The sequence below is a fragment of the Solanum tuberosum genome, unplaced genomic scaffold (assembly GCF_000226075.1).
Source record: "Solanum tuberosum cultivar DM 1-3 516 R44 unplaced genomic scaffold, SolTub_3.0 scf00923, whole genome shotgun sequence".
Classification (NCBI taxonomy): domain Eukaryota; kingdom Viridiplantae; phylum Streptophyta; class Magnoliopsida; order Solanales; family Solanaceae; genus Solanum; species Solanum tuberosum.
Window position 1 is genome coordinate 13,293 of NW_006239873.1, and position 26,589 is coordinate 39,881.

General features: G+C 35.8%; 2 protein-coding genes across 3 annotated transcripts; both read right to left on the reverse strand.

Annotated features, from left to right (window-relative positions):
* Positions 1-9,672: 9,672 nt before the first annotated feature.
* On the reverse strand, positions 9,673-10,314 carry LOC102592682 (F-box/kelch-repeat protein At3g06240-like). The gene has a single exon (XM_006367766.1). It carries the CDS (start codon positions 10,312-10,314, stop codon positions 9,673-9,675), a length of 642 nt encoding a protein of 213 aa, XP_006367828.1.
* Positions 10,315-13,788: 3,474 nt separating this feature from the next.
* LOC102592338 (melanoma-associated antigen G1) lies at positions 13,789-24,603 on the reverse strand. Of its 2 annotated transcripts, none has more exons than XM_015305692.1 (6): positions 24,420-24,603; positions 24,042-24,340; positions 14,908-15,054; positions 14,677-14,782; positions 14,480-14,594; positions 13,789-14,048 (listed from the first exon to the last, which is right to left on the reverse strand). In XM_015305692.1, exons 2-6 carry the CDS (start codon positions 24,337-24,339, stop codon positions 14,010-14,012), a joined length of 705 nt encoding a protein of 234 aa, XP_015161178.1. In that variant the 5' UTR covers position 24,340; positions 24,420-24,603; the 3' UTR covers positions 13,789-14,009. The 2 variants fall into 2 exon arrangements, with proteins under 2 accessions (XP_015161178.1, XP_006367827.1); XM_006367765.2 differs by having other exon boundaries at positions 14,908-15,060; positions 24,420-24,601.
* Between the last annotated feature and the right edge of the window lie 1,986 nt (positions 24,604-26,589).

The window sequence follows — 26,589 nt, forward strand, 5'->3', positions numbered from 1 at the left end:
TTGGAAATGTCCTTTTTGGCATGTTTTTGCATGGTCTCCATACTTAGTACTTAATTGTGCTAACCCCTTCCTTTCCCTTTTTGACTAAAGTGTAGGGATTTGGAGATGATGACATGTCATGGCTTTGATAGGTTTCTAAGTGTTGAAGATGAAGACTTGGTGAGTCCTCATAGATTCGAGGACAATACCCAATATGTTCTTTTATGTCCTTTTAGTATTGTTTAAGTTGTGTACGGGATTAGTCCCGAATTTTGTACTCTAAAGTATTAGATGGTTTGAGACATCACGTATAAAGTCTAGAAAGTCTTCCGCTTGCTATTTTTTTTATGCAATGTTTTCTTGGTAAAGAAAGTTTTAAATTACTTATGGTTTTAGTGTCTATGCGATGAATGAATGCTAAGAGGCTTGTATTAGACCTCTTCGAGGTCGAGTACGCCGGTTACGACTAGGGGGTGCTCCCGGGTCGTGACAGGTTATTGGATTAATGAGTTCTTAATGATTTTATTAAAAAAAATTATCGGATTAGCGATTCGATTTTGTATTTTTAATATTAGTTTATTTGGTAAACGAAAAATCCATTAAGACTATAGTAATTTACTACTTTAACCCTACATAAATACTCCATTAAATATTAATATCATTACCTTACTGGTTACTATATTTGTCCTTTAGCTTTCAATTCAATTATTGTCCTAGTTCTTCTATTTGTGTTGCACTTATATAGTTTTTTTCATGTTAGTTACTATTGTTTCTATTTTATGAACATTAAATAAAGTTATATTATTGTTTTGTCCCTCTAAAATGTTGGAGAAGTCATATATTTGTTTTATCAGCATTTCCTTATTGGTTAAACCGAAAATTGAACTGTTAAGGACTAAAAACCAATTAAAAATATCTTGTTGGTTTGGTTATTGATTTAGCGTATTAAAAATCAAAAACCGAAAACCGATAAACCGAATCGCTAATACATAAAATTGAATCTAACTGACCGATGCACACCCCTAATTCCAATTCAATTGTGATTATTCGTCTTATGTTGATTTTATTTGTCATCAAGTTGGATTATCTAGGAATCATCGTCGAAGAATTAAGCCATTAATATATATATATACACACACTCATATTCATTGAGCCCTAGATGTGAGGTGTCGGTGATATATAAACAAGTTCAAGTGAAGTGCGTACCTATAAAATTTGGTAAGGCTGACTTTTATAGCAGGCTCTTGTGAAGCTGCTTTTAGCTCTAATAAGAAAACCCAAGAGTATTTCTTTTAATCAAGAATTTATATTGATTCCTTGATTGAGTATACACATCCATTGGTATATATATTTGCATTCATTGGACTTAACATTCATACAACATCAGTTAAATCAGAATGGCCGCAAGCAATTTCGGACTATGTTGCTTGAATCATATCGAAGAAGCTACTATATTGAGTACTTGTAACAAAATTGAGATATATGTTATCACGCTTTCCCAAAATTGCGGAATTAAAGAAGTGACTATGTAAATGTCTAAGTATAGTAGAGTTCCAGAGCTCAGCCAACAACGATTTTTGTTGTACAATAAGGAAGCCACAAAAAATTGTCCAACTATAAAAAACCCGAGGAAGTGAAAAAAATTGAAGCACTTAAAGACTCCCTTGAGACCATTTCAACTATCAAAAAGCTAAAAGAATTAGGTCTTCCGAGGTTGTAATGTGTTTGTCAAAGAGAGGTGATGATCATCGATTCAAAAATAGCAAGAAGACGATCTATGATCTCAGTTTAGCGATAGTAAACAAGTTGCTACATGGATCAATGCTGCATTCTGAAATCATGTGATGGAACTCGAAATCGGACTTTGAGTGAGATATATACCTGAAAATATGCAAAAAAATATTTGATCTTGAAAAGTGCAACATGACAACTAAAAAGGAAATGGGAATCATAAATTTTTGTTGTACAACAAAGTTGCTACACAAAAATATCCAACTATCAAAAAGCTGAGAAAGTGAAATATTTTATTTTAATACAGAAATGGAACAAATTATTTTATATTGATACAGAAATGGAACACAAGTTATAATACAACAAAATCAAGATCAATCTTCTTGAGGTCAGCCAAGTTCAAAGAGAGGATGCAATTTACTAGTTTTTTTTTAATATGACGTATTTTTTCAATATATTAGGGGCTCAATGGGTGACACCATACTCGAATGTATCAAGAAGATAAGGAGAACTATCCCCGTTTGTTTTGTTTAGACAATCTGGAATGATAAAAATAGAAGACATTTTGAAGACAAGGTCGCATCAATGCATTTTAAATATAGATCCTTAAGAATTTTGGCCCTTTGCAGCACCGATATTTACAGGCCTCTCTCTCTTTCACTATTGTATAGGGTCCATTACTAACTTAGTACTTGGTTTACAAAGTGAAGAATATGCACTTGGCTTGCTAAAAAACCAACTAGTGTGGGTTGAGCTAAATTGGGCATTATGCATTTACGTCATCACGCCATTTTCGACATCAGGGAGAAATATGAAAATTATGACAGTCAAATCACACTAGAACCAATGAAATGGTAATAATGTGCATATTCAACCAAATAGTTAGAGCAGTGCAATTGATGAGACACAAAACACCTTATTGCCAGATTTGGCAACCTTGAAAGGACTAGCCATATTTAGCTCAAAAAAACAAAAACAATGAAATCGATCAGATAGTAACATCACAGTAACTACAAGAAGATAATATGAAAATCAACTAATAGGGTTAAGGAATCACAACAATTAAACTGAAAATACATCAAAGAGCAACAGGAATACAATAACAACTAATGTAAGGCATGTAAATGGAAAACAAAAGTTCAATCAGAACCTTATAATTATCAGATACCAAATTTGATAAAAACATCTTTCACATCCATTACCATAAAACAGCCACAAACTTTGGTGAAATACGCTACCTTCTAATCACATTCTTTATTACTGTATCGATAAATTATGTAGTCCAGCTACTCATTAAGTCCATAAATCTTCATTCCTCCCAAGAATCCACCCGAATTGACAGTGTTCCCTTTGACCAAAATAAGTGATTCCCCGTAATCTTGAACATAAAACAAGTGAGAGATCCCTCAAATACAAAGATCTATATTTCATCCACTATTTGGATCATAAGAAACCAGATCATTCCTCCTAGTTGAAAACAAAACGTCACCGTTGTTCCTAAATCCAACAACTTTTTGCATACCTACAACCAAATTTATGCAGTACAATCTACTTCAAGATTCCAAAACTCCATACTACTTCATCACTCATACTTCACATGAAGTGCCATCTATCTCTCTCCCATAATTAACAACAACAAGTGATTCCTCAAACAACATAATCGATAAATTGGTTGGAGATACACAAACTAAAGTATCTGGCAGCATAATCTCCCCAAACACCTCATCCGCTATACTAAAAGACATAACTAAACTCTGAATTCCACAACCATTTGAAACCACATCATACGCAATCCAATGTACAACTCCATTAACAAAAGTTCGAGACCACATAACCTTCACCATGCTATGCTTAATCTCAACTCCTATCACTCTCTTCCAAACCCCACTATTGATCGGATAAATTTCAATATCAGGAGGACCATTATACCCGAACACAATATTCGTATGATACACAAGTCTAACCAACTTATAGTCATCAGTCTAAGGCAAATCAGCACCAAATCCAAGAACAAACATTTGAGGTGAGTAATTGAAGACATAGGTATACTTATAAACTTATGAATAGAAGGGTTCCATAGAACAAGACTCCACAATTCACCAAGCAAATCATCTAACAAACACACGAAGCCATTGCAATTGCCAACAATTATGAAATACCCTTGTTGGCATTCTAAAGGGAAATTCAGTTCCGATGTAAATCCAAGGAAAAGGGTCAATTCTTAGATTCTTGAAAAAACGAATAGTGCTCTGTTTTACGAGTTCTGATGTAACGCCTCCCAAGAAAGGTGTTGGAATGTGGGGTTTGGGCGAGGTGAGCAGAGATGAAAGAAAAATTGGTGATGAGTGAATGTCATGATTTGCAAACAACTGTGAATCGAATTAAGGATTTAACATGTAGTTTCAATAGGATTTCTCTCAAAAGTTCGAAACCAAAGTAGGCAAAGTCAGAATCAGTCATTGATAAATTTTGAGAGAAAGAGGGAAAGACAGGAAGAACCCTAGCTGTGGAAGACAATTTCGGTAAAATTTGCTTTAACTATAGGGATGTCGACTCGACTGGTCGAGGCGGATATAGCTTTTGATGGGCAGAGCGGGATGAGACGGGACAGGACAAATTTAGATATTTTTTTAATAAAATCATGCGTTGCAGGGCGGGTTGTGGGTTTGGGATAAATGCTAAAATCGCTAAGTTGTTACTTTCACTTATCTTATGTTTAGGACCTTTAGGCCAAAAAATCCAGCAATCATATACTTGCCGATTAACCTTTTATTTGTGTTTTATTAGCTTAATCCTATAACTTATTCTTAAAGAATCGGTAATTATGTTTCTTTTGTCCTTGTGTTATGTTAAGTGAGAATCCACTGCTTAGCTATTCTTGGGGATTACTTCAAGTCTATTTTCAAATATGGGTGAGTTTATAGAGTAATTATGTGGTAAGTTAAGGTTGGATGATGATTAATATATGACATTTATGATTTATGAACTAGAGCTCTCCATCATTATTTTATTACAAGTTCAATTTTTAATTATGGCAAATGATTGAAAAACTTTGTCTCCTCCTCAGATGATCATTAAACGTCTAATATTTTCTAACTTTAATTATTTGGCATTAATTGTCCTTTTGTAATTAGTGTTAGCCCCTAAATACTTGTAAATTAGTTTTAATAATAAAAATTTCACATATGTGCTTCTTTCCTTAATTCTTTGGTATTAATTGTTCTTTGGCTAATCTTCTTTCCTTCTTTTCCTTGGGTGAATTTCACATATGTGCTTCTTTCTATCTTTTCTTACAAAGATACTTTTTAGGAAAGAATTAATTTTCATTATTAAAACTGATTTACAAGTATTTAGGGGCTAACACTAATTACAAAAGAACAATTAATACCAAAGAATTAAAGTTAGAAAATATTAGATGTTCAACGATCATATGAGGAGGAGACGATGTTTTCCAATCATTTGTCATAATTGAAAATTGAACTTGTAATAAAATAATGATGGAGAGGTCTAGTTCATAAATCATAAATGCCATACATTAATCCTCATCCAACATTAACTTACCACATAATTACTCTATAAATTCACCCATATTTGAATATAGACTGGAAGCAATCCCCAAGAATAGCTAAACAATGGATTCTGACTTAACATAACACAAGCACAAAAGAAACATAATTACTGATTCTTTAAAAATAAGTTATAGGATTAAGCTAATAAAACACGAATAAAAGGTTAATCCGGTAAGTATATGATTGCTGGATTTTCTGGCCTAAAGGTCCTAAACAGAAGATAAATGAAATAAATAGCTTAGCGATTTTAGCATTTATCCCAAACCTGCAACCCACCCTGCACCGCATGATTTTTATTAAAAAATATCTAAACGTGTCTTGCCCCGCCTCGTCCCGCCCTGCCCCTCAAAAGTTATACTCGCCCTGGTCTGTTGACGTCCCTATATCTAAAGGAAAATTTACAAAAATTGTCTTCCACAACTAGGGTTCTTCCTTTTTCTCCCTCTTTCTCTCAAAATTGATCAATGACTAATTCTGACTAGGCCTACTTTGCTTCCAAACTTTTAAGAGAAATCCTACTGAAACTACCTGTTAAATCTTTAATTTGATTCACAGTTGTCTGCAAATCATGTCATTCACTCATCACCAATTTTTCTTTCATCTCCGCTCACCTCACCCAAACCCCACATTCCAACACCTTTCTTGTTAGGCATTACGTCAGAACTCGCAAAAGAGAGCACTATTCGTTGTTTAAAGAATCTAAGAATTGACCCTTTTCCTTGGATTTTACACCGAAACTAGATTTTCCTTACAAACGCCAACAAGGGTATTTTAAACTTGTTGGCAACTGCACTGGCATCGTGTGTTTATATGATGATTTTCTTGGTGAGTTGCGGAGTCTTGTTCTATGGAGCCCTTCTATTCATAAGTTTATAAGTATACCTATGCCTTCAATTAAGCCTCAGTTGCCTCATATGTTTGTTCTTGGATTTGGTGTTGATTTGTCTGAGACTGATAACTATAAGTTGGTTAGACTTGTGTATCATATGAATAATGTGTTCGGGTATAATGGTTCTCCTGAGATTGAAATTTATTTGATTAATAGTGGGTTTGGAGGAGAGTGGTAGGAGTTGAGATTAATCATTGCATGGTGGAGGTTATGTGGTCTCGGGTTTTTGTTAATAGAGTTGTACATTGGATTGTGTATAATGTGGTTCCGAATGGTTGTGGAATTCAGAGTTTAGTTATATCTTTTAGTATAGCGGATGAGGTGTATAGGGAGATTATGTTGTCGGATGCTTTAGCTGGTGTAACTCCAACAAGTTGATTGATTATTTTGTTTGAGGAATCACTTGTTGTTGTTAATTATGGGAGGGAGATAGATGGCGCTTCATCTAAAGTATGGGTGATAAAACAGTATAAAGTTTTGGAATCTAGGAGTAGATTGTACTATATAAATTTGGTTGCAGGTATGGAGAAAGTTGTTGGATTTAGGAATAACGGTGACGTTTTGTTTTCAACTAGGAGGAATGATCTGGTTTCTTATGATCCAAATAGTGGACAAAATACAGATCTTTGTATTCGAGGGATCCCTCATTTGTTTTATGTTCAGAATTACATGGAATCACTTATTTTGCTCAAAGGAGCAATGTCAATTTGGGTGGGTTCTTAGAAGGAATGGAGGTTTATGGACTTAATGAGTAGCTGGACTACATAATTTATTGATACAATAATGAAGAATGTAATCAAAAGGTAGGGTATTTCACCAAAGTTTGTGGTTGTTTCAAGGTAGTGGAAGTGAAAGATGTTTTATCAAATTTGGTATTTGATAATTATAATATTCTGAATGTTGAACTTTTGTTTTCCATTTACTTGCATTACATTAGTTGTTATTGTACTCTTGTTGCTTTTTGATGTATTTTCAGTTTAATTGTTGTTATTCCTTATCTTTATCAGTTGATTGTCATATTATATTCTTGTAGTTACTGTGATGTTACTAGCTGATCAATTTCATTGTTTTTGGTTTTTTGAGCTAAATATGGCTAGTCCATTCAAGGTTGCCAAATCCGACAATAAGGCTGACTTTTATAGCAGAGGCCCTGGTGAAGCTGCTTTTAGCTCTAATAAGAAAACCCAAGAGTATTTATTTTAATCAAGAATTTATATTGATTACTTGATTGAGTATACAACATCCATTGGTGTATATATCCTTATTCATTGAGCCCTAGATGTAAGGTATTAGTCGCAGAAAAGGAATTAAGTCTTACGAGTTTGGATCGTTCTGAAAACATTTGATCGATATACAAAGAAGAGTAGCATCATTATGTTAATTGGACTTAACATTCATACAATACCAGTTGAATCATAATGGCCTCAAGCAATTTTCGAACTATGTTGCTTGAATCATATCGAAGAAGCTACTATATTGAGTACTTGTAACAAAATTGAGATATATGTTATCGCGCTTTCCCAAAATTGTGAAATCAAAGAAGTGACTAAATGAATCTTCAAGTATAGTAGAGTTCTAGTTACAGAGCTCCGCCAACAATGATTTTCGTTATACAATAAGGAAGCCACACAAAATTGTCCAAACTATCCAAAAACTGAGAAAGTGAAAAACAATTAAAGCACTTAAAGACTCCCTTGAGACCATTTCAAGTATCAAAAAGTTGAAAGCATTAAGTCCGCTGAGGTTGAAAAGTGTTTGTCTAAGAAAGGTGTTGGTCATCGCTTTGAAAATAGCAAGAATACAATCTATGATCTCAGTCTAGGGATAGTAAACAAGATGCTACATGGATCAATGCAGCATCTGAAATCATGTGATGGAACTCGAAATCGGACTTTGAGTGACATATATACTTGAAAAATATGCAACAAAATATTTTATCTTGAAAAGCACAACATGACAACTAAAAAGGAAATGAGGAATCATAAATTTTTGTTGTACAACAAAGTTGCTACACAAAAATGTCCAACTATCAAAGAGTTGAGAAAGTGAAAAAAAATTGAAGCACTTAAGGACTCCCTTGAGACCATTTCAACTATTAAAAAGCTAAAAGAATTAGGTTTGTTGTGGTTGGAAAATTTTTATCTAACATAGGTGATGATCATCTCTCCAAAAACAACAAGAAATTCGATCTATGAGATCATGTTATGGAATGCAGAATCTGACTTCGTAACATATACACTTGAAAATATGCAACAAAATATTTTATCTTGATACAGAAATGGAACACAAGTTATGATACAACAAAATCAAAAGCAATCTTCTTGAGGTCAGCCAAGTTCAATGAGAGGATGTAATTTACTAGTTTTTTTTTTTTAATATGGACCTATTTTTTCAATATATTAGGGGCTCAATGGGTGACACCATACTCGAATGTATCAAGAAGACAAGGAGAACTATCCCCGCTTGTTTCTTTAGACAATCCGGAATGATAAAAATAGAAGACAAGGTCGCATAAATGCATACTAAGTATAGATCCTTAAGACTTTTGGCTCTTTGCAGCACTGATATTTACAGGCCTCTCTCTCTTTCGCTATTGTGCAGGGTCCATTACTAGCTTAGTACTTGGTTTACAAAGTGAAGAATATGCACTTGGCTTGCTAAAAAACCAACTAGTGTGGGTTGAGCTAAATTAGGCATTAACTTCATCATGCCATTTTCGACATCAGGGGGAAATAGGGAAATTATCACTATCAAATCACACTAGAAGCAATGAAATGGTAATAATGTGCATAGCTGCATATTCAACGAAATAGTTAGACCAGTGCAATTGATGAGACACAATATGAGTTTTACTGTTATAGAGAAGTGTATTAATTTATTAATATGTATGTGTATTTATACAAGAGAGCAAACTACAAATAAGGAAAGAATCAACTACTACAGGATTGTGAAATTCACCTAATTATAATAGAAACTAAACCACTAATGAGATACTAAGATATGGAATATCAATCAAGAGATCTCACTAATACACAAAACACCTTATTGCCGGATTTGGCAACCTTGAAAGGACTGGCCAAATTTAGCTCAAAAAAGCAAAAACAATGAAATCGATAAGATAGTAACATCACAGTAACTACTCGAAGATAATATCACAATCAACTAATAAAGTCATAAAGATAAGGAATCACAACAATTTAATTAAAATACATCAGAAGGCATCAGGAATACAGTAACAACTAATGTAATGCAAGTAAATGGAAAACAAAAGTTCAACATTCAGAACATTATGATTATCAAATACCAAATTTCATAAAAACATTTTTCACTTCCACTACCTTGAAACAACCACAAACTTTGGTGAAATACCCTATCTTCTGATCACATTCTTCATTATTGTATCTATAAATTCTGTAGTCCAGCTACTCATTAAGTCCATAAGCCTCCATTCCTCCCAAGAACCCACCCGAATTGACATTGTTCCCTTTGAGCAAAATAAGTGATTCACTGTAATTCTAAACATAAAACAAGTGAGAGATCCCCAAGATCCGTATTTCGTCCACTATTTGGATCATAAGAAACTAGATCATTCCTCCTAGTTGAAAACAAAATGTCACCGTTGTTCCTAAATCCAACAACTTTCTCCATACCTACAACCAAATTTATACGGTACAATCTACTCCAAGATTCCAAAACTCCATACTGCTTCATCACCCATACTTCACATGAAGCGCCATCTATCTCCCTCCCATAATTAACAACAACAAGTGATTCCTCAAACAACATAATTGATAAATTTGTTAGAGTTACACCAGCTAACGCATCCGTCAACATAATCTCCCCAAACACCTCATCCTCTATACTAAAAGACATAACTAAACTCCGAATTTCACAACCATTCGGAACCACATCATACGCAATCCAATGTAAAACTCCATTAACAAAAGCTTGAGACCACATAACATCCACCATGCAATGCTTAATCTCAACTCCTACCACTCTCCTCCAAACCCCACTAATAATCGAATAAATTTCAATCTTAGGAGGACCATTATACCCGAACACAATATTTGTATGATACACAAGTCTAACCAACTTATAGTCATCAGTCTCAAGCAAATCAACACCAAATCCAAGAACAAACATATGAGGTGACTAAGGCTTAATTTAAGGTATAGGTATACTTATAAACTTATGAATAGAAGGGTTCCATAGAACAAGACTCCGCAACTCACCAAGAAAACAATCATACAAACACATGATGCCATTGCAACTGCCAACAATTTTGAAATACCCTTGTTGGCATTTGAAAGGGAAATTATGTTCCGATGTAAAATCCAAGGAAAAATGTCGATTCTTAGATTCTTGAAACAATGAATAGTGCTCTCTTTTGTGAGTTCTAACGTAATACCTGACAAGAAGGGTGTTGGAATGTGGGGCTTGGGCGAGGTAAGCGGAGATGAAAGAAAAAATGGTGATGAGTGAATGCGATGATTTGCAGACAACTGTGAATCGAATTAAGGATTTAACAGGTAGTTTCAGTAGGATTTCTCTCAAAAATTCGGAACCAAAGTAGGCAGAGTCAGAATTAGTCATTGATCAATTTGAGAGAAAGAGGGAGAGACAGGAAGAACCCTAGTTGTGGCAGACAATTTTGATAAAACGTGCTTTAAATATAGGGATGTCTACGGGCCAGGGCGAATATAGCTTTTGAGGGGAGGGGCGGGACGAGGCGGGGCAGGATAAGTTTAGATATTTTTTAATAAAAATCATGCGGTGTAGAGCGGGTTGCGGGTTTGGAATAAATGCTAAAATAGCTAAGCCATTTCTTTCACTTATAGGAAAAGAAAGTAAGAAGATAAGTGAAATAAATAGCTTAGCGATTTTAGCATTTATCCCAAAACCACAACCCACCCTGCACCGCATGATTTTGATTAAAAAATATCTAAACTTTTCCTACCCCGCCTCGTCCCGCCCCGCCCTTCAAAAGTTATATCTGTCCTAGCCTGTTGACATCCCTATATTTAGAGCAAATTTTACAAAAAATGTCTTCCACAACTAGGGTTCTTCCTCTCTCTCCCTCTTTCTCTCAAAATTGATCAATGACTAATTCTGACTCTACCTACTTTGGTTCCGAACTTTTGAAAGAAATCCTACTGAAACTACCTGTTAAATCCTTAATTCGATTCACAATTGTCTGCAAATTGTAGCATTCACTCATCACCAATTTTTCTTTCATCTCCACTCACCTCGCCCAAACCCCATATTCCAACACCTTTCTTGTTAGGCGTTACGTCAGAACTCGCAAAAGAGAGCACTATTCGTTGTTTCAAGAATCTAAGAATCGACCCTTTTCCCTGGATTTTACATCGAAACTGAATTTCCCTTTCAAATGCAAAAAGGGTATTTCAAAATTGTTGGCAACTACAATGGCATCGTGTGTTTGTATGATGAGTTGCAGAGTCTTGTTCTGTGGAACCCTTCTATTCATAAGTTTATAAGTATACCTATGCCTTCAATTAAGCCTCAGTCACCTCATATATTTGTTCTTGGATTTGGTGTTGATTTGTCTGAGACTGATGACTATAAGTTGGTTAGACTTGTGTATCATATGAATATTTTGTTTGGGTATAATGGTCCTCATGAGATTGAAATTTATTCGATTAATAGTGGGGTTTGGAGGAGAGTGGTAGGAGTTGAGATTAAGCATTGCATGGTGGAGGTTATGTGGTTCGGGCATTTGTTAATGGAGTTGTACATTGGATTGCGTATGATGTGGTTCCGAATGTTTGTGGAATTCGGAGTTTAGTTATGTCTTTTAGTATAGCGGATGAGATGTTTGGGGAGATTATGCTTCCGGATGCTTTAGATGGTGTAACTCCAACAAATTTATCGATTATGTTGTTTGAGGAATCACTTGTTGTTGTTAATTATGGGAGGGAGATAGATGGCGCTTCATGTGAAGTATGGGTGATGAAGTAGTATGGTGTTTTGGAATCTTAGAGTAGATTGTACGGTATAAATTTGGTTGCAGGTATAGAGAAAGTTGTTGGATTTAGGAACAACGATGACGTTTTGTTTTCAACTAGGAGGACTAATCTGGTTTCTTATGATCCAAATAGTGGACGAAATATGGATCCTGGTATTCGAGGGATCTCTTACTTGTTTTATGTTTAGAATTACAAGGAATAACTTATTTTGCTCAAAGGGAACAGTGTCAATTCGGATGGGTTCTTGGGAGGAATGGAGGCTTATGGACCTAATGAGCAGCTGGACTACAAAATTTAAATGAAGAATGTGATCAGAAGGTAGGGTATTTCACCAAAGTTTGTGGGTGTTTCAAGGTAGTGTAAGTGAAAGATGTTTTATCAAATTTGGTATTTGATAATTATAATGTTCTGAATGTTGCTTTTTGATGTATTTTCAGTTTAATTGTTGTGATTCCTTATCTTTATGACTTTATTAGTTGATTGTCATTTTATCTTCTTGTAGTTACTGTGATGTTACTAACTGATCGATTTAATTGTTTTAGCTTTTTTTGAGCTAAATATGGCCAGTCCTTTCAAGGTTGCCAAATCCGGCAATAAGGTGTTTTGTGTCTCATCAATTGCACTGGTCTAACTATTTGGCTGAATATGCAGTTATGCACATTATTACCATTTCATTGCTTCTAGTGTGATTTGATAGTCATAATTTCCATATTTCTCCCTGATGTCGGAAATGGCGTGATGAAGTAAATGCATAATGCCTAATTTAGCTCAACCCACACTAGGTCATTGCTAATACAAAGGGGTTCACACGAGATATTTAAAAACAACAGGACCAAATGTTCCTAATTGGCTGATTCTTCAAGAAATTTCCAACTTAACATATTATAGGCCTTTTTGACATCAACTTTCACGAGGCATCTAGGAGTTGTCTTTCTATCATATTGTTTGAGCAAATCATGACATATAAGCAGATTATGAATCATAGATCTTCCTAGTTTAAAGATTGCATGATTATCTGCTACTATATGAGCAACAGCCTCCTTCAGTCTACTTGAGCATTATTCCTAATACAACCTACCAAACGACGACTACATTGCAACATGATACTTGTCTATATTGACTAGCATTTTCTTGGACAATAAACTTTTGGAATGAGTTAAATATTAGAAGTGATTTGTTAAGAGCAGTTCACCATTCCTGAAAAAATCATCAACTCTTTCATTCTTCTCAATCAAGCAGATTTGAAATCATCTGGCTCAGGACTTTTATTCTTCTCAATCCCAAACATACAATCTTCACATCCTTGTATGTGTGGACTCTGTTAGCTTTGACTCTACTTGAAGTTGTCTACAAACACTTTAGTAATGCTTACAGAATTAGTTTTCAGGTTTCCCTGTGCTTGTTAGCAGTCATTTCTGTTACAGGTTGTATTGGAATTGTTAACGCACATCACCAAAATAAACAACTTAGTTAAATCTGGACAAGGACAGTGATCTGGATTGCTAGTGTTATTTGTTCACGCACGATTAACCAAATGATGATACATCTGTCAAATATTATCCGGAGGACAACCAATTAAAGATTTTGACTAGATGAGGGGGCTCTATTAATGCTTTTATATATATATATATTGATTAGTATGCCAGACAAGGGACAATCATATAAATAATATCAATTCAGCTGCGTAAATACATGAACGGCTGTATTTCACAAAAATAGACGAAGAACGAAAGTAGCAGCTCTGGCGATCTAAAACATCATACCAATTTCACAGCTTCAAAACCCAATATCATACAGTTAGGAACTATGGCCACAAACACTAGTGAAGAATCCCAGACAGCAGTAAACAAACTAGTCAGCATCCACCGAAGTAATATCTTTGTTCACAATCTGCAAAGGGATAGTTCAAGGTTAATTGGTATTTGGAGTCGACCAAATGGAAAGTTTGTCAAATTGCAACAAGCATCAAGTATTAATGTAAATTAGACACACTTTCTATTTGTAGGATTGGTTGCTAGACTTATCACCCAGCTTCCCAAATAGGGAGAAACAAATCATATATTTTATTGATGCACAGATTGTGGTACGTTGGAAATCTAGTGGATACATTTCTTGCAACAAATAAATGATATCCACACAAATCTACTCCAGGGACCATAGGGACGCAGCAAAAGCTTATTACTACAATGATTCAATAGACAGTTCAGTTCATAATCCAGGTGAATGCAACTCTCTTCAGCTAGAAGTACCCTTGCAGCAGACTAAAATAGGAGATAATTGTATACTAAAACCATAAGATGCAACAAAAGTCTGAATGATACCTTTGATATATGCTCTTTCATTCCATCATTAATTGGCCCATCTAGTGACCTCTCAGCAAGTTCATAAAACGTTGCATTACCTTCTGGACCATTAACTTTCTCTTTGTGCAAGTATCTGTGGATGTGCAAAAATCAGAACACCAGAAAGCAGAACTATATGACATGGACATGGAATCCTCTGGTTTGTCGGTTCTAACCTTTGTTGAACAATTGCTTCCAATGCTAGTTTGAGGTTTCCATGAACAGGATGACTTTCATCAGTTTCAGACAATCCCAGTCGTCTCAATTGATGCCAAAGATTTTCTTCCAACACATTGATAGCAGCAAATGTAAGCTTCATTCCTCTCATTAGATATTAGGAAGTAAAAGACATGGAATAAATAGGAATTGAAAAATATGTTCAAGCAAAAACGAAATTGCAAATATACCTTCATTAATTTTGCCTCCAGCAAGACGAACAATGCTAGTAACGGCAAAAGTAAGAGCAGTGACGTGTGATTTATTTTCATCCTCCACAAATGCCTTGTATACATCTGCCGGTAGCTGACTTCTGAGAATATATGACTTTGCATCAGCTGTCACTGTCCATCATGAAAAAGTCCATGTTGAAAATACACAATTCAACAACAAAATACACAGCCTATGGTTCCGAATAGATTAACAACACAAACAGTTTGCAGCTTAAAATGAAGAATTCCATTTTGCAAGCCTCAATCATGAATACTACTAACTAATACCTATCTTATACAATATACATCACAGTTCCAACTTTAGTTTGTTTTTGAAGATTACTTATTACAAGTAACAAATATCCACAGTTTGTACTATGTATCTAGGGATAATCAGATGGAAAATCTAAGTGTCGCTCATAAAAACCTCATCCCCCACCCCCCAACATTCGCAGATTGATTTCCCTGTTTCATTCAAACACACAGATGCATTTCCACAGCCTCTCAAGGAGAGAATTGAAAGCTCTCTGCAAGAAGAACCAGTCTTATCAAAGGAAAAAAGCACAAAAAGCTCTAAGGTCCGTGGAGGCTTTAAGCCCAAAGCACAAATAAAGTGTGGGCTTTAATTAAAAAAGGCACAAAGGGAGAAAAGAATACAAATATATATTTTTAGTCCAAGACTAATAATTATAAACATGAATGACAAATATATGACCAAAGAAATTGAAAAAAATTTATGATAAAGTGAAATATCAATTATTTAGTGTCACTTCTTCATAAGAGGCTCATTGGAAAAGAAACGTTTGCCTTAGACCCTTGATGACGACACTGAAGCGCACCTAAAGCGAGGTGAAGTGCTCAACATGTTTTGAGCCTCGCTTCAGGGCTTAAGTGCACTTAAAGCGCGCCTTTGATAAACTGAGAAGAACAAAATCCTAGCTAGCATCACCAATGTCACCAAGGCCGATTCTCTTCAATCTCTTGAGTTTGGTGATGGGATTAAAGAGGTCTTGAAAACATGTGAATCTGATATTGCAAACCCATCCATGGAGTCTCCTGGGAGTCAGAAGCAGTAACAAGTGTACCTCAGACTGGTTCCCAAACTATACAACATAACATGTGATAGAATGCGTGCGTCCACTATCAGTCAACGGACCAGGTCCCTTGACTCAACAAGAATAATAACGAAGAGTAAATAATAACACTATCACAACACAAGCAGTTTACGTGGAAACCTCCTTGCTCAAGGGAGTAAAACCACGACCTGTCACACAGGATTTTCAACTGTTTCCACTAATCTTCCTTCAGCAAAAGCGAACAACAGTTACAAACAACGTGAGAAGAAGTTATTAATCTCACAACCAAGTAATAACTCTATTACTTGAAGAGCCTAAGCAGATTCTACTCTGCCCACTAAGCTATCACCACTAGACAACTTAGGATTTGACTAAGCAACACGCAGGTTGCCCACTAAACCACCACACACCGGATGACTTAGACTTTTACTAAGCAACACACAAGGCTGCCCACTAAATCAGTTGGACTTAACTAATTTAGACTATTTCACCAAATGAACTATCTGAATCCTTTATAGATTTAGGAACAAATTTATAGTGTAAGTACAAAAGAAATAATCCTAAGACACTAAGCTTGCAGCTCAATCGGTTTCAAGTTTGTCTTTTGGATGATTCTTCTCTTTAGTAGTCTTTGCAAGAGTTCTTGAGAGTTTTCAAGTTGCAAAAACTGAATTTGTAACTATTGGACATAATCTTTATGAAGGATAGTCACAAACTTCGAAGCCATGCCATTGGCTGAGGTTTCTGCCACTTCTGCCACTGTTGGAGACTGTGCACCAACCAATTGTCTCTGACTTTGATTTGAGAAACATAGTCCACGTGAACCTTGAGTAGTCATCCACTATCACCAGGATATACTTCTTTCCATTTCGACTCTGTATTTTCACAGGCCCACACAGATCCATGTGCATCAGTTCAAGAACTCTTGAAGAGCTTACTTGCTTCTTTGGTTTGAATGAGGATCTGGTCTGCTTCCCTTTGACACATGCATCGCACACTGTGTTATGGCTGAACTTCAATTTTGGCAAACCACGGACCAGGTCCCTAGAAACCAGTTTGTTAAGTAAAGACGAGCTCACATGACCTAGCCTCCTATGCCATAAGTTGGCATTTGCATTTTGAGCACTCAGGCATGTCTGATCGTCTCCATGAACTGTTTCCAGTGCTGCCACATACATGTTTTTCTGTCTTCTGGCCATTAAGATCACCTTCTTGGTAGACAGACTGGTGACGATGCAATTCTCTGATGTAAACTTGACTTCATTTCCCTTGTCACATATCTGAGAAACACTAAGAAGACTGTACTTTAACCCACTCACATAATACACATTTTCAATGGAGCTTTCAAGGGATTTTCCAACCCTGCCGATTCCAAGGATATACCCCATTTTTCCATCACCAAAAGAGACACCTCCGCCTTGAAGTGCCTTGAGTGAGGAAGTTTTTGGTGTTTCCAGTCATGTGCTTTGAGCAACCACTGTCCATGAACCAGCACTGACTTCTGCTTCCTTCACCCACCTGCAACAGAGATCATTTGTTAGACTTGGGAACCCACTTTAATCTGAGTTCCCAAAAGGGTGATAGGGGAGTAATAAGGATGTTTCTTGTCCAATGAGGCAGATTGGTTTTTTTCTTGTTCCAGGTCTTAGACATGGGAGCAGGTCCCCCTTTTTGAACCCCTTTTTTGTCTAGAATAAACTGAAATTTTTTCTTGTGAGGCCTTCCAACCAGGACAATCCCGTTTCAAATGGCCATTTCGACCACAGTGAAGACACAGTAAATTGTCAGAAATAGATACATATTTACTATGAGGATTGTAAGGAGGATTATGTTCAAAACTACCCAATCCCTTTCAGTTGTAGTTGCTTTGACTTGTGATGTTAGAAAGCAGTTTGGTGGAATTGGTCCATTTTAGAGAAGTTTGAAGTTCTTTAAGATGGACCAGGTCCCTCTCCATCTGATCATTTCTTTCCAAGGCTAGAGCAAGTCTTGTCTCAGCCGTATTCAGATTTGCTTCTAGCTCTGCTTGCAAACTAGTGGCCTTTCCTTTCCTTTTCCCAAATTTTTCAATCATTATGCTCAATTGATTTTTATGTTCTAGATTTTCAGCTTCTAGAACTGTCAAATGTTTCTCAATGAGCGATGTGTGAACAGTTGTTACTATCTTTTCTTCACCAAGAAGATCTAGGCTAATGTTCATAGAGTCCTTTTCAGTGGTTAACTCGATGATAGACTCGATCAAAACATTTGCTAGATTTCTCAACCTTCTAACAGAATAAGAGTTCAAGTTTTGTTTAATGTCAAGAAGAGTTACCTTATCTTCGTCGTCCTCGTCATCTAATTTTGCCATGAGGGCAAACAACCCATCAAGCACGTTAGCATTATCTTGAACCGCCAACATTGATGCGTCATCAGGGCATTCTGACTCTCCTGACTCACTTGAAGAGTCCCCCCAAGCAGCAAGAGCTTTCTTCACAACATAGTTTGCTGCAGCTTTTCTTGCATTCTTCTCAGGTACCAGGTCCCTCCTCTTATCCTTTTCACTTCCAGGTCTTTGATACTCTTTGTTTTCAGCTTTAAGCATTGGGCAATCTCTTATGAAATGACCTGCCTTTCCACACTTGTGACAAAGGTCACTCGCAGATGCAGCCCTACGAGGATTCCCTCCTTTTCTAAACCTTCCGTACTTTCTCACAACTTTCTGAAATCTCTTGGTCAGATAGGCCATGTCACCCTCTTCACTTTAAGTTTCACCTGGTGTGATTTTGAGAACTATGGACTTGTCTTTCTTAGCTTCCTTCTTTGAAATATCCTGATTTTTATTCATTTCATGAGTCTTGAGGTTTCCAATAAGAGCATCCATTGTCAAAACCTTCAAATCCTTGGGTTCAGTGATAGCATCTACTTTGCTTGCCCAGGACTTAGGAAGAATTCGAAGAACCTTCCTAACTTGCTTACTAGTGCTAATGGGTTCACCCAGACTTCGTAGCTCATTGGTTATGGAAGAAAGTTTAGTATGCATTTCATGAATAGTCTCTCCTTCCTTCATGGTGAAGTTTTCATATTGAGTGGTCAGCATGTCCACCTTCGATTCCTTCACCTGCTCTGTTCCCTCATGAGCCATCCTTAGACAGTCCCAGATTTCCTTTGCTGACTCACACGCAGAAATGCGATTGTACTCTTCAGCACCAATACCACATACTAACAGCTTTTTAGCTTTATAGCTTTTTTCTATCTTCTTTTTGTCTGCCTCGTTGTATTGTTGACGAGTCTTTGGAACAACTTTCGTGATTTTACTGTCTTTCACTTCCACGGTTGTAATGAAAGGTCCATCCAGCACTATGTCCCATAACTCGCTGTCCTCAGCCATAAGATAGTCGTGCATCCTTGTTTTCCACCAACTGTAAAACTGACCATTAAAACGAGGAGGTCGTGTTGAAAATTGTCCTTCTTCGAGGTTCAGTGGAGCAGCCATTCTTTTGCAGAAATATCTCTCTTGGTGTTAACCAGCTAGAGAGTGCCTGCTCTGATACCAATTGATAGAATAGATGTGTCCACTATCAGTCAACGGACCAAGTCCCTTGACTCAACAAGAAGGATATCTCATAATGAATAATAGAAAAAACACAACACAAGCAGTTTAAGTGGAAACCTACTTGCTCAAGGGAGTAAAACTACGACCTGTCACACATGATTTTCAACTGTTTTCACTAATCTCTTCAAGCAAAATCGTTGTATTGTTGACGAGTCTTTGGAACAACTTTCGTGATTTTACTGTCTTTCACTTCCACGGTTGTAATGAAAGGTCCATCCAGCACTATGTCCCATAACTCGCTGTCCTCAGCCATAAGATAGTCGTGCATCCTTGTTTTCCACCAACTGTAAAACTGACCATTAAAACGAGGAGGTCGTGTTGAAAATTGTCCTTCTTCGAGGTTCAGTGGAGCAGCCATTCTTTTGCAGAAATATCTCTCTTGGTGTTAACCAGCTAGAGAGTACCCGCTCTGATACCAATTGATAGAATGCGTGCGTCCACTATCAGTCAACGGACCAGGTCCCTTGACTCAACAAGAATAATAACGAAGAGTAAATAATAACACTATCACAACACAAACAGTTTACGTGGAAACCTCCTTGCTCAAGGGAGTAAAACCACGACCTGTGCACCAACCAATTGTACTTTTTCCAGCCTGGCAGATTGTGTGTATATTTTCGTCGTATCAGGTCCCTTTACAAGGTCCCTGGGTTTGTCAGATCATCAAAACTACAACTAACAACATGACTTGGAAACGTTGGAGACCTTGACAAGGAATTGTTGTAGAACAAGAGGAGCATTGGTCAGAGACTTTGATGAAGCCCAAAATGATATGCACGAGACTCCTACATTACCAACTACCAGAAGGAGGGGTGTAATAACTTCACTTCGCACTTAGTTGGAAACAGAAATGAAGGAGTGTGAACCAAAAGAGAAAACCGGGGTGGATTGAAGAAGAAAAGAAAGATGTTCCAAAGACACCAGCAACTGTTCTCACTAGCCAAAGAAAGGAAGTGAAGGCAAAGAGTTCAGTTAGGAAAGTCTATAGCACTCATCAATCAGTGAGGTTATCTAGAAACCTATGCAGAAATCAAGCACACAAGAGAATGAAGAGTCAGGAACCATCACGTTTGATGCGCTTTTTGAAGAAACTTATGAAAGTTTAGAGGTGGACTCTGAGCAGTATTCTGTTCACAAGACTGAAGAATTAGACAAAAATGGTTTTGATTTAAAATCATCTGAGAGTTTGAACATCAAGAATGAATCAGATACTGTATCAGGTCAACAACATGAAGTAGACATGGAAGATGGTTTTCAACAAGACAGTGGCAGTGCCCTGGTAGTTGTTGCTTTAGATACATAGCAGAAGAGGGCTCAAAGGAAGTAGCACTTGGTCACAATAACAACAGATCTGAAGAGAAGAAACGATGGAAGTATCTGAAATCAATCATGCTGAGGCTAAAAAGGAAAAAGATTTTCAGAACAAAAACCGAAACTTGGGTGATGATATGACGAGGAATTCAGATGGTAATGTGGTTCTGACCAAGAAGCCGCATGAACAGGATGAGCCCCATTGTGGTGATACATCTGATTTTGTGGCAGAAAATGGAGATGAAGAAGATAATTTTAATCAGATGTTTGAATGTCAAGTGGATGAGGCTGCAGAATGTAACTCTGACGTTGTAAGAAAACAAGAGTTGATGGAAGAACCTGTGAGTGCCAATCCAGAAACAAACATAGATTTCCATGAAGAGGTGCAGTGTCTGAAAGATATTGCCAAAACTAACATGGAAGACACTGGAGAAGAGGAACCCATGGAAGAATATGAAGTTTATCATTCTGCATTGTGTCAACAATGCAGCTCATGGTCTGGAAGTTGCTGGAGAAAATCCCATGGAAGAATATGATGTTGATCGTACTGAGGCTAATGTGGATGCACCAGCTGCTGCTATGGAAGTTATTGGACAAGAAGAATCCATTGAAGAATCTGAAGTTGATTATGCTGAGGCCACTATGGAGAGTGAAGCTCATAGTCTCCAGCCCTTGTTTCTCTCATACCTGATGCTTCCCAGGATAGTGAGTGTGAGATTAAGGTGGGTGGAAGTCACCAGTATTTTCATGTTTCAGACACTAATATAGAAGTTGTTGGAGAGAACAATCAGTAATTTATCATGATGAGGCTAATGTGGATGGTGTTGCTCATGCTCTTCGTCCCTTGGTGTATCTCATACCTAATGCTGCCCCATACATATTCTTCACTGGGGAACTGAATACTATGCAAAATCCTTCAGCCTTGGCAAGAAGAAGCCAGAATGTATCACTCAGACAAGCTGCCTGACACCAGTGAAAAAGTCTTCAAGGAAGACACCACTTAACAATCCATCAGCAGTGACAAACATAAGGCAGATATATGTTCACTGTGCCAGTTTCATCCAGAGGTTGAAGGTTTTTGGGTTTGCTACTGCCACTTGGCTCGTCCATCAGCATTGCTCAGCCCAACTTATTTGCATCTTTCCAAGGAGGGTATTCGTCCTTTATGGGAGGTTAGTTTGGTGCTCATGCTAACTATTGTTTTTCTGTGTCTTCAATTTTGTTCAAGTCCTTAACTATGTATATCTCTTACTGAGTTAATTTACTGATTATATTTGTCTGTGAAGGATGCTGTTAACTCCCATGGTGGGAAGTGGATAATTCGTTTTAAAAAGGCTGTCTCAGGACATTATTGGGAGGACCTGGTAAGCTAGCTGCCCTGTGATTGTTGTTTCTATCAACTTAGCTGGACTTTTATGGCTACAAAATACTTAGTGCAGAAATAAATTTTTCACTCATTCCTATGGGTAGCCATGACGAAATTTAGATCGTAAGCTTCAGACAATATAAAACATGAATACCTAAACAGAGAGGAAATTTCTAATTCCGTTTTATGCAAGGAATGCTGAGATACCCCTTAGCAAACAATCTCACATAGGTTTCCATAAGTAAGCACTAGAAGCTGACAAAAGGGGATAGTCTAGTGAAAAGGACTCTCTATAACCACGACAGGAGCCTCATCAAGGGGGGAGTTGGAAAAGATGCTGGTTATCCAAGTGGGGTTTAAGGAGCAGGGTCTACCATATAAAAGAAAAGAGAAGAAGAAGAAAGAGCACTAGAAGCTGACGTGACTTCTCAGACCAGACTTTTACATCAGTATATAATCTGTCTCCTAAAGAGTGTGCTGTTGCATTGATGTTACTCCTCAATTTTTTGTCAATAGCTGGATTTTTCATGCTGCCTTAGATTCCCAGTATCTAACCAAAAAGTTGAGTTAGTTTGAAGTATTCTCATCTTGGAGTATATGCACTGCTGGCAATGGCAATAAACTATCTTTGAAAGATTTTCACTAGAGGAAGCTTTTAAAAATGTTTACAAAAGATCTTAGTGGAAACGGTGTTGCTAAAATCAAGGTAGCAATCTCAAGATCAGCCTTGCAGACCTTCTTGGTTTGCTACTTTTAAGAAACATGTCTAAATTTTTGATGATTTGTATTTATTGAGTTTAACAAAAACTTGTATGAAAACTAAAATTACTCTAAAAGATATTCAGATAGAATGCAAGAGGAGTTTTGAATGGTATGCCTACAGATTATTTATTTTTTTCTTTTTTTGGATAAATAAATTAACTAACCTAAAGAAATATTCAACACTGCAAGATTTTAGTTACTCAGTACAATCAACAATCAACTAAACCCTAATCCTAAACTAGTTGACGTTCTATATGAATTCACGGGATCTGTTCTGCCATTTTAAAATCCTCATTTCACACAACAAATGGATGGAATGTATCCCTTCCTAGATGGGTGCATTTTGAGTAACCTAATATTTTTTTTCTATTTTTACATTGTCCATTAACCTAGTGCAACCCATCCTCCTTTACCTGGCTAATGTTTTGCAAGTCAAGAAGAGGCTCTACTTTTTTCTTCTTGAAGTTTGAATGCCCTCCTAAGTCCTATGACATCCAGTAGAAGCTCAGGAATGCATCAAATCTTCTCTATCTACTCCAAAACTAAAAATAGAAAAGAAAAATATGGGAGAAAAATTTTGTACTGCAGGTTGTATCCATTTTTTTATGACTGTGGTGTCAGGAGCAGCGACTAATTTTACGGGATACCCCACCAGTAACAGTGGTCTAAATAACTCTATCCATCAAGGCTAGGACATATAGGAAGAATCACCTAGTATTTTTTTGTTTCTGCTAGGTTTTGAACCTAAGAACTCAGGCCTCTCAATCACTTCATGGACCACTAGGCCACAACGTTGGGTGCTACTGCGGACTATACTTGAGGAAGGCCTTTTCCCTAAATATCTGGGGAGGCGAATAAACAACAAGCTCTTTCTAATCCGCCAAAAAGATAACACGAAATGGCCCATGCTACATACAGTACACATTATTGGGAGTTATAATCCAACTAAAATTTTGAAATAAAAGAACATTCAATAAAATTAGAAGAATAGTTTAAAGAAAACCTTGCTGAGATGAACGAGGGTTTTGAGGAGCGGAAGAGCGAGAGCGTTGAAGTTCCCTCATTTCAAAGCCAAAAATGGAGGAAAGTTTCAATTTTGCCTCATTTATAACAAAAGCAGGGAGATTTCTTTGACGATAATTCTTGCCAGTGATCAACTGGGTTAGCTCCTCCCTCTTTATTGGGCAGCCTGAACTCTGTTCACTCTTGAATAATACATACCGAATCACCTCTGCTACAAGCTTGTCTTTCTCCTCAACAGAAATACCAAATTGAGAAAAATCTTCCCCAGAACTAGACATACTGTAATGAAAAATTAGCAATAATTTCAGTTAATTCGATTTTCTGAAATTGGGTTTTGGGGGAAATACTAAATTCATACCTTTTTGCCTCCTTTTCAACAATTTGTCGATAGCTCTGCTTGTGTTTTCTATGTCAAAAGAGAATGAAAGAACAGAATGAATTGTGAGGGTTTTATAGTTGGCGGGTTTTCGGGAATTGTTTTCCCGCTATAAAATGTTGGATTCTAGGGCATGACCTGACACGGTATATATATCCAATATCATATTGATCGAAATCAAAATTTTCTATATCGCACTAGGGATATTATGGTATTTGGTACGCATTTTAAATTAATCTGGCATTTAATATGATATTGGTATTTATAATAAATATAATATTGAAATATCGTATATCGTACCAAAGTTTTATAATAATACAAAAAAAAACTCATATATATTATATTTTATACTTTTACTACGTAAATCACCCGCGCTTCATGTGGTGGTAAACTACATCAATAAGCTTATTCATGATCATTTGATTTTGTTTTCAAGTGAGTACATTGAATTGTCAAGAATATTTTATCGAACTACGAATTGAATAGTGTTTTAATTCTACAATAAAAAAGATTTAATCTTAAGTCTTAATACATTTTATTATTGATTGTTCATTTTACTCTAACTTTTTCATCACTTTAGATATTAATCCTCATATAATAGATCTATTCAAAGAAAATGACATATTTTTTTATTTATCATTCTCTATATTTATCTTTTCAAAAATTAATATAAACATTTTATCCATCAATTTCAAGTGTTTTTTCTTATACAAGGTCTTTGCATACATAATACAAATGGTATGTATCTTATTGAATCTATATATCTATATAAAGTTAGATGTGAATAAGATGATGTGGCATGCTTCTTTGGCCAGCATTCCTATTTGTCTTTCTTTTTTTTGCAAAATTTTAAATATTTTTTACATTTAATTTAGAAAAATAAATGCACTACACTTTCTCTCTCCCCATTATTACTCCACTATTAATGTCTTCCTAATAACCTTCCATTTACCTTTATTGTCATCAGTTTTTTTTTCAAAAATAATTGTTTTTTTGTCTTCTCCTATTTATTTGATTCAAAATATTCACAAAAATATTTAATTAAATATTCACAAACATAAATCTATGTCTATATATCTAATATATATTTAAGTTAGATATAGACAAAGTGATGTGTCACATTTTTATGAAAAAAAAAATTTCATTTATCTTTTTTCTCATTTTTGTGACTTTTCTTCTTTTTTTAAAAAAAAATAATGTGCTATATTAAAAAGTCCAAAACACATATCTTATATCTTCAATTCTCATATTTCTAAATCATATCACATTTTTGTGATTCTTCATTTTTTTTTTTAATTCATGTGCTATATTAAAAACTCCAAAATACACATCTTAGATTATACATTCCCATAATTCTATATCATATTTATTCATACTAATTAAACATCATAATTTCAAATCAGCTACAAAACTTTTTCCTTTCTTCTCATATTCCATAAATTGACATAAAATTTAGGGAAAAAGGTTTGAAATATATCTAAATTTTGACCGAAATTGTTGTAACGATACCGAACTTTGGAAAGGACCTTTTACCCCCCGCATTATTTAATAGTGTATTTTAATGGTATATATGTGCTCACGTGGACATCATAAATATTGCATCATTATAAATAGTAGTGTGTCCACGTGGGCAAATATATACCTTTAAAATACACTATTAAAATAGTGCAGGGGGTAAAAGGTCCTTTCCAAAGTTCGGTATCGTTACAACAATTTCGGTCAAAATTTAGATATATTTCAAACCTTTTTCCCTAAATTTTATGTCAATTTATGGAATATGAGAAGTCATTTCGATCAAAGTTCAGATATATTTTGAACCATTTTCCCTACGAATCATACCCGCTAGACCAGGATTGTTTCTATTATATATCCAACTACGATCAGGATCCATCTACACAAACAATAATGATAATTTTAATTCCAACAACTAAATAACATTTGAACTTATTTAAACAACTTAACAACTTTCTAAGTCTAACTAGTTTTGACTTATTTATTTTAACTTATTTAAATAACTTAACAACTTTTTAACTTTAACTAGTTTAGTTTAGACTTAATTTTCCTAACAACTTAAATCTACCAACTAAACCACATTATTTATTTGAACTTATTAAAACAACTTAACAAGTTTTTCAATTGAACTAGTTTAGTT

Coding starts and splice junctions, on each gene's coding strand:
- LOC102592682 (XM_006367766.1), bottom strand. CDS start 10,314: ATGTTTGTTCTTGGATTTGGTGTTGATTTGCTTGAGACTGATGACTAT.
- LOC102592338 (XM_006367765.2), bottom strand. CDS start 24,339: ATGTCTAGTTCTGGGGAAGATTTTTCTCAATTTGGTATTTCTGTTGAG. Junction 15,061..24,041: donor CCCTCGTTCATCTCAGCAAG/GTTTTCTTTAAA, acceptor CATGATGGACAG/TGACAGCTGATGCAAAGTCA. Junction 14,783..14,907: donor TGGAGGCAAAATTAATGAAG/GTATATTTGCAA, acceptor ATGTGTTGGAAG/AAAATCTTTGGCATCAATTG.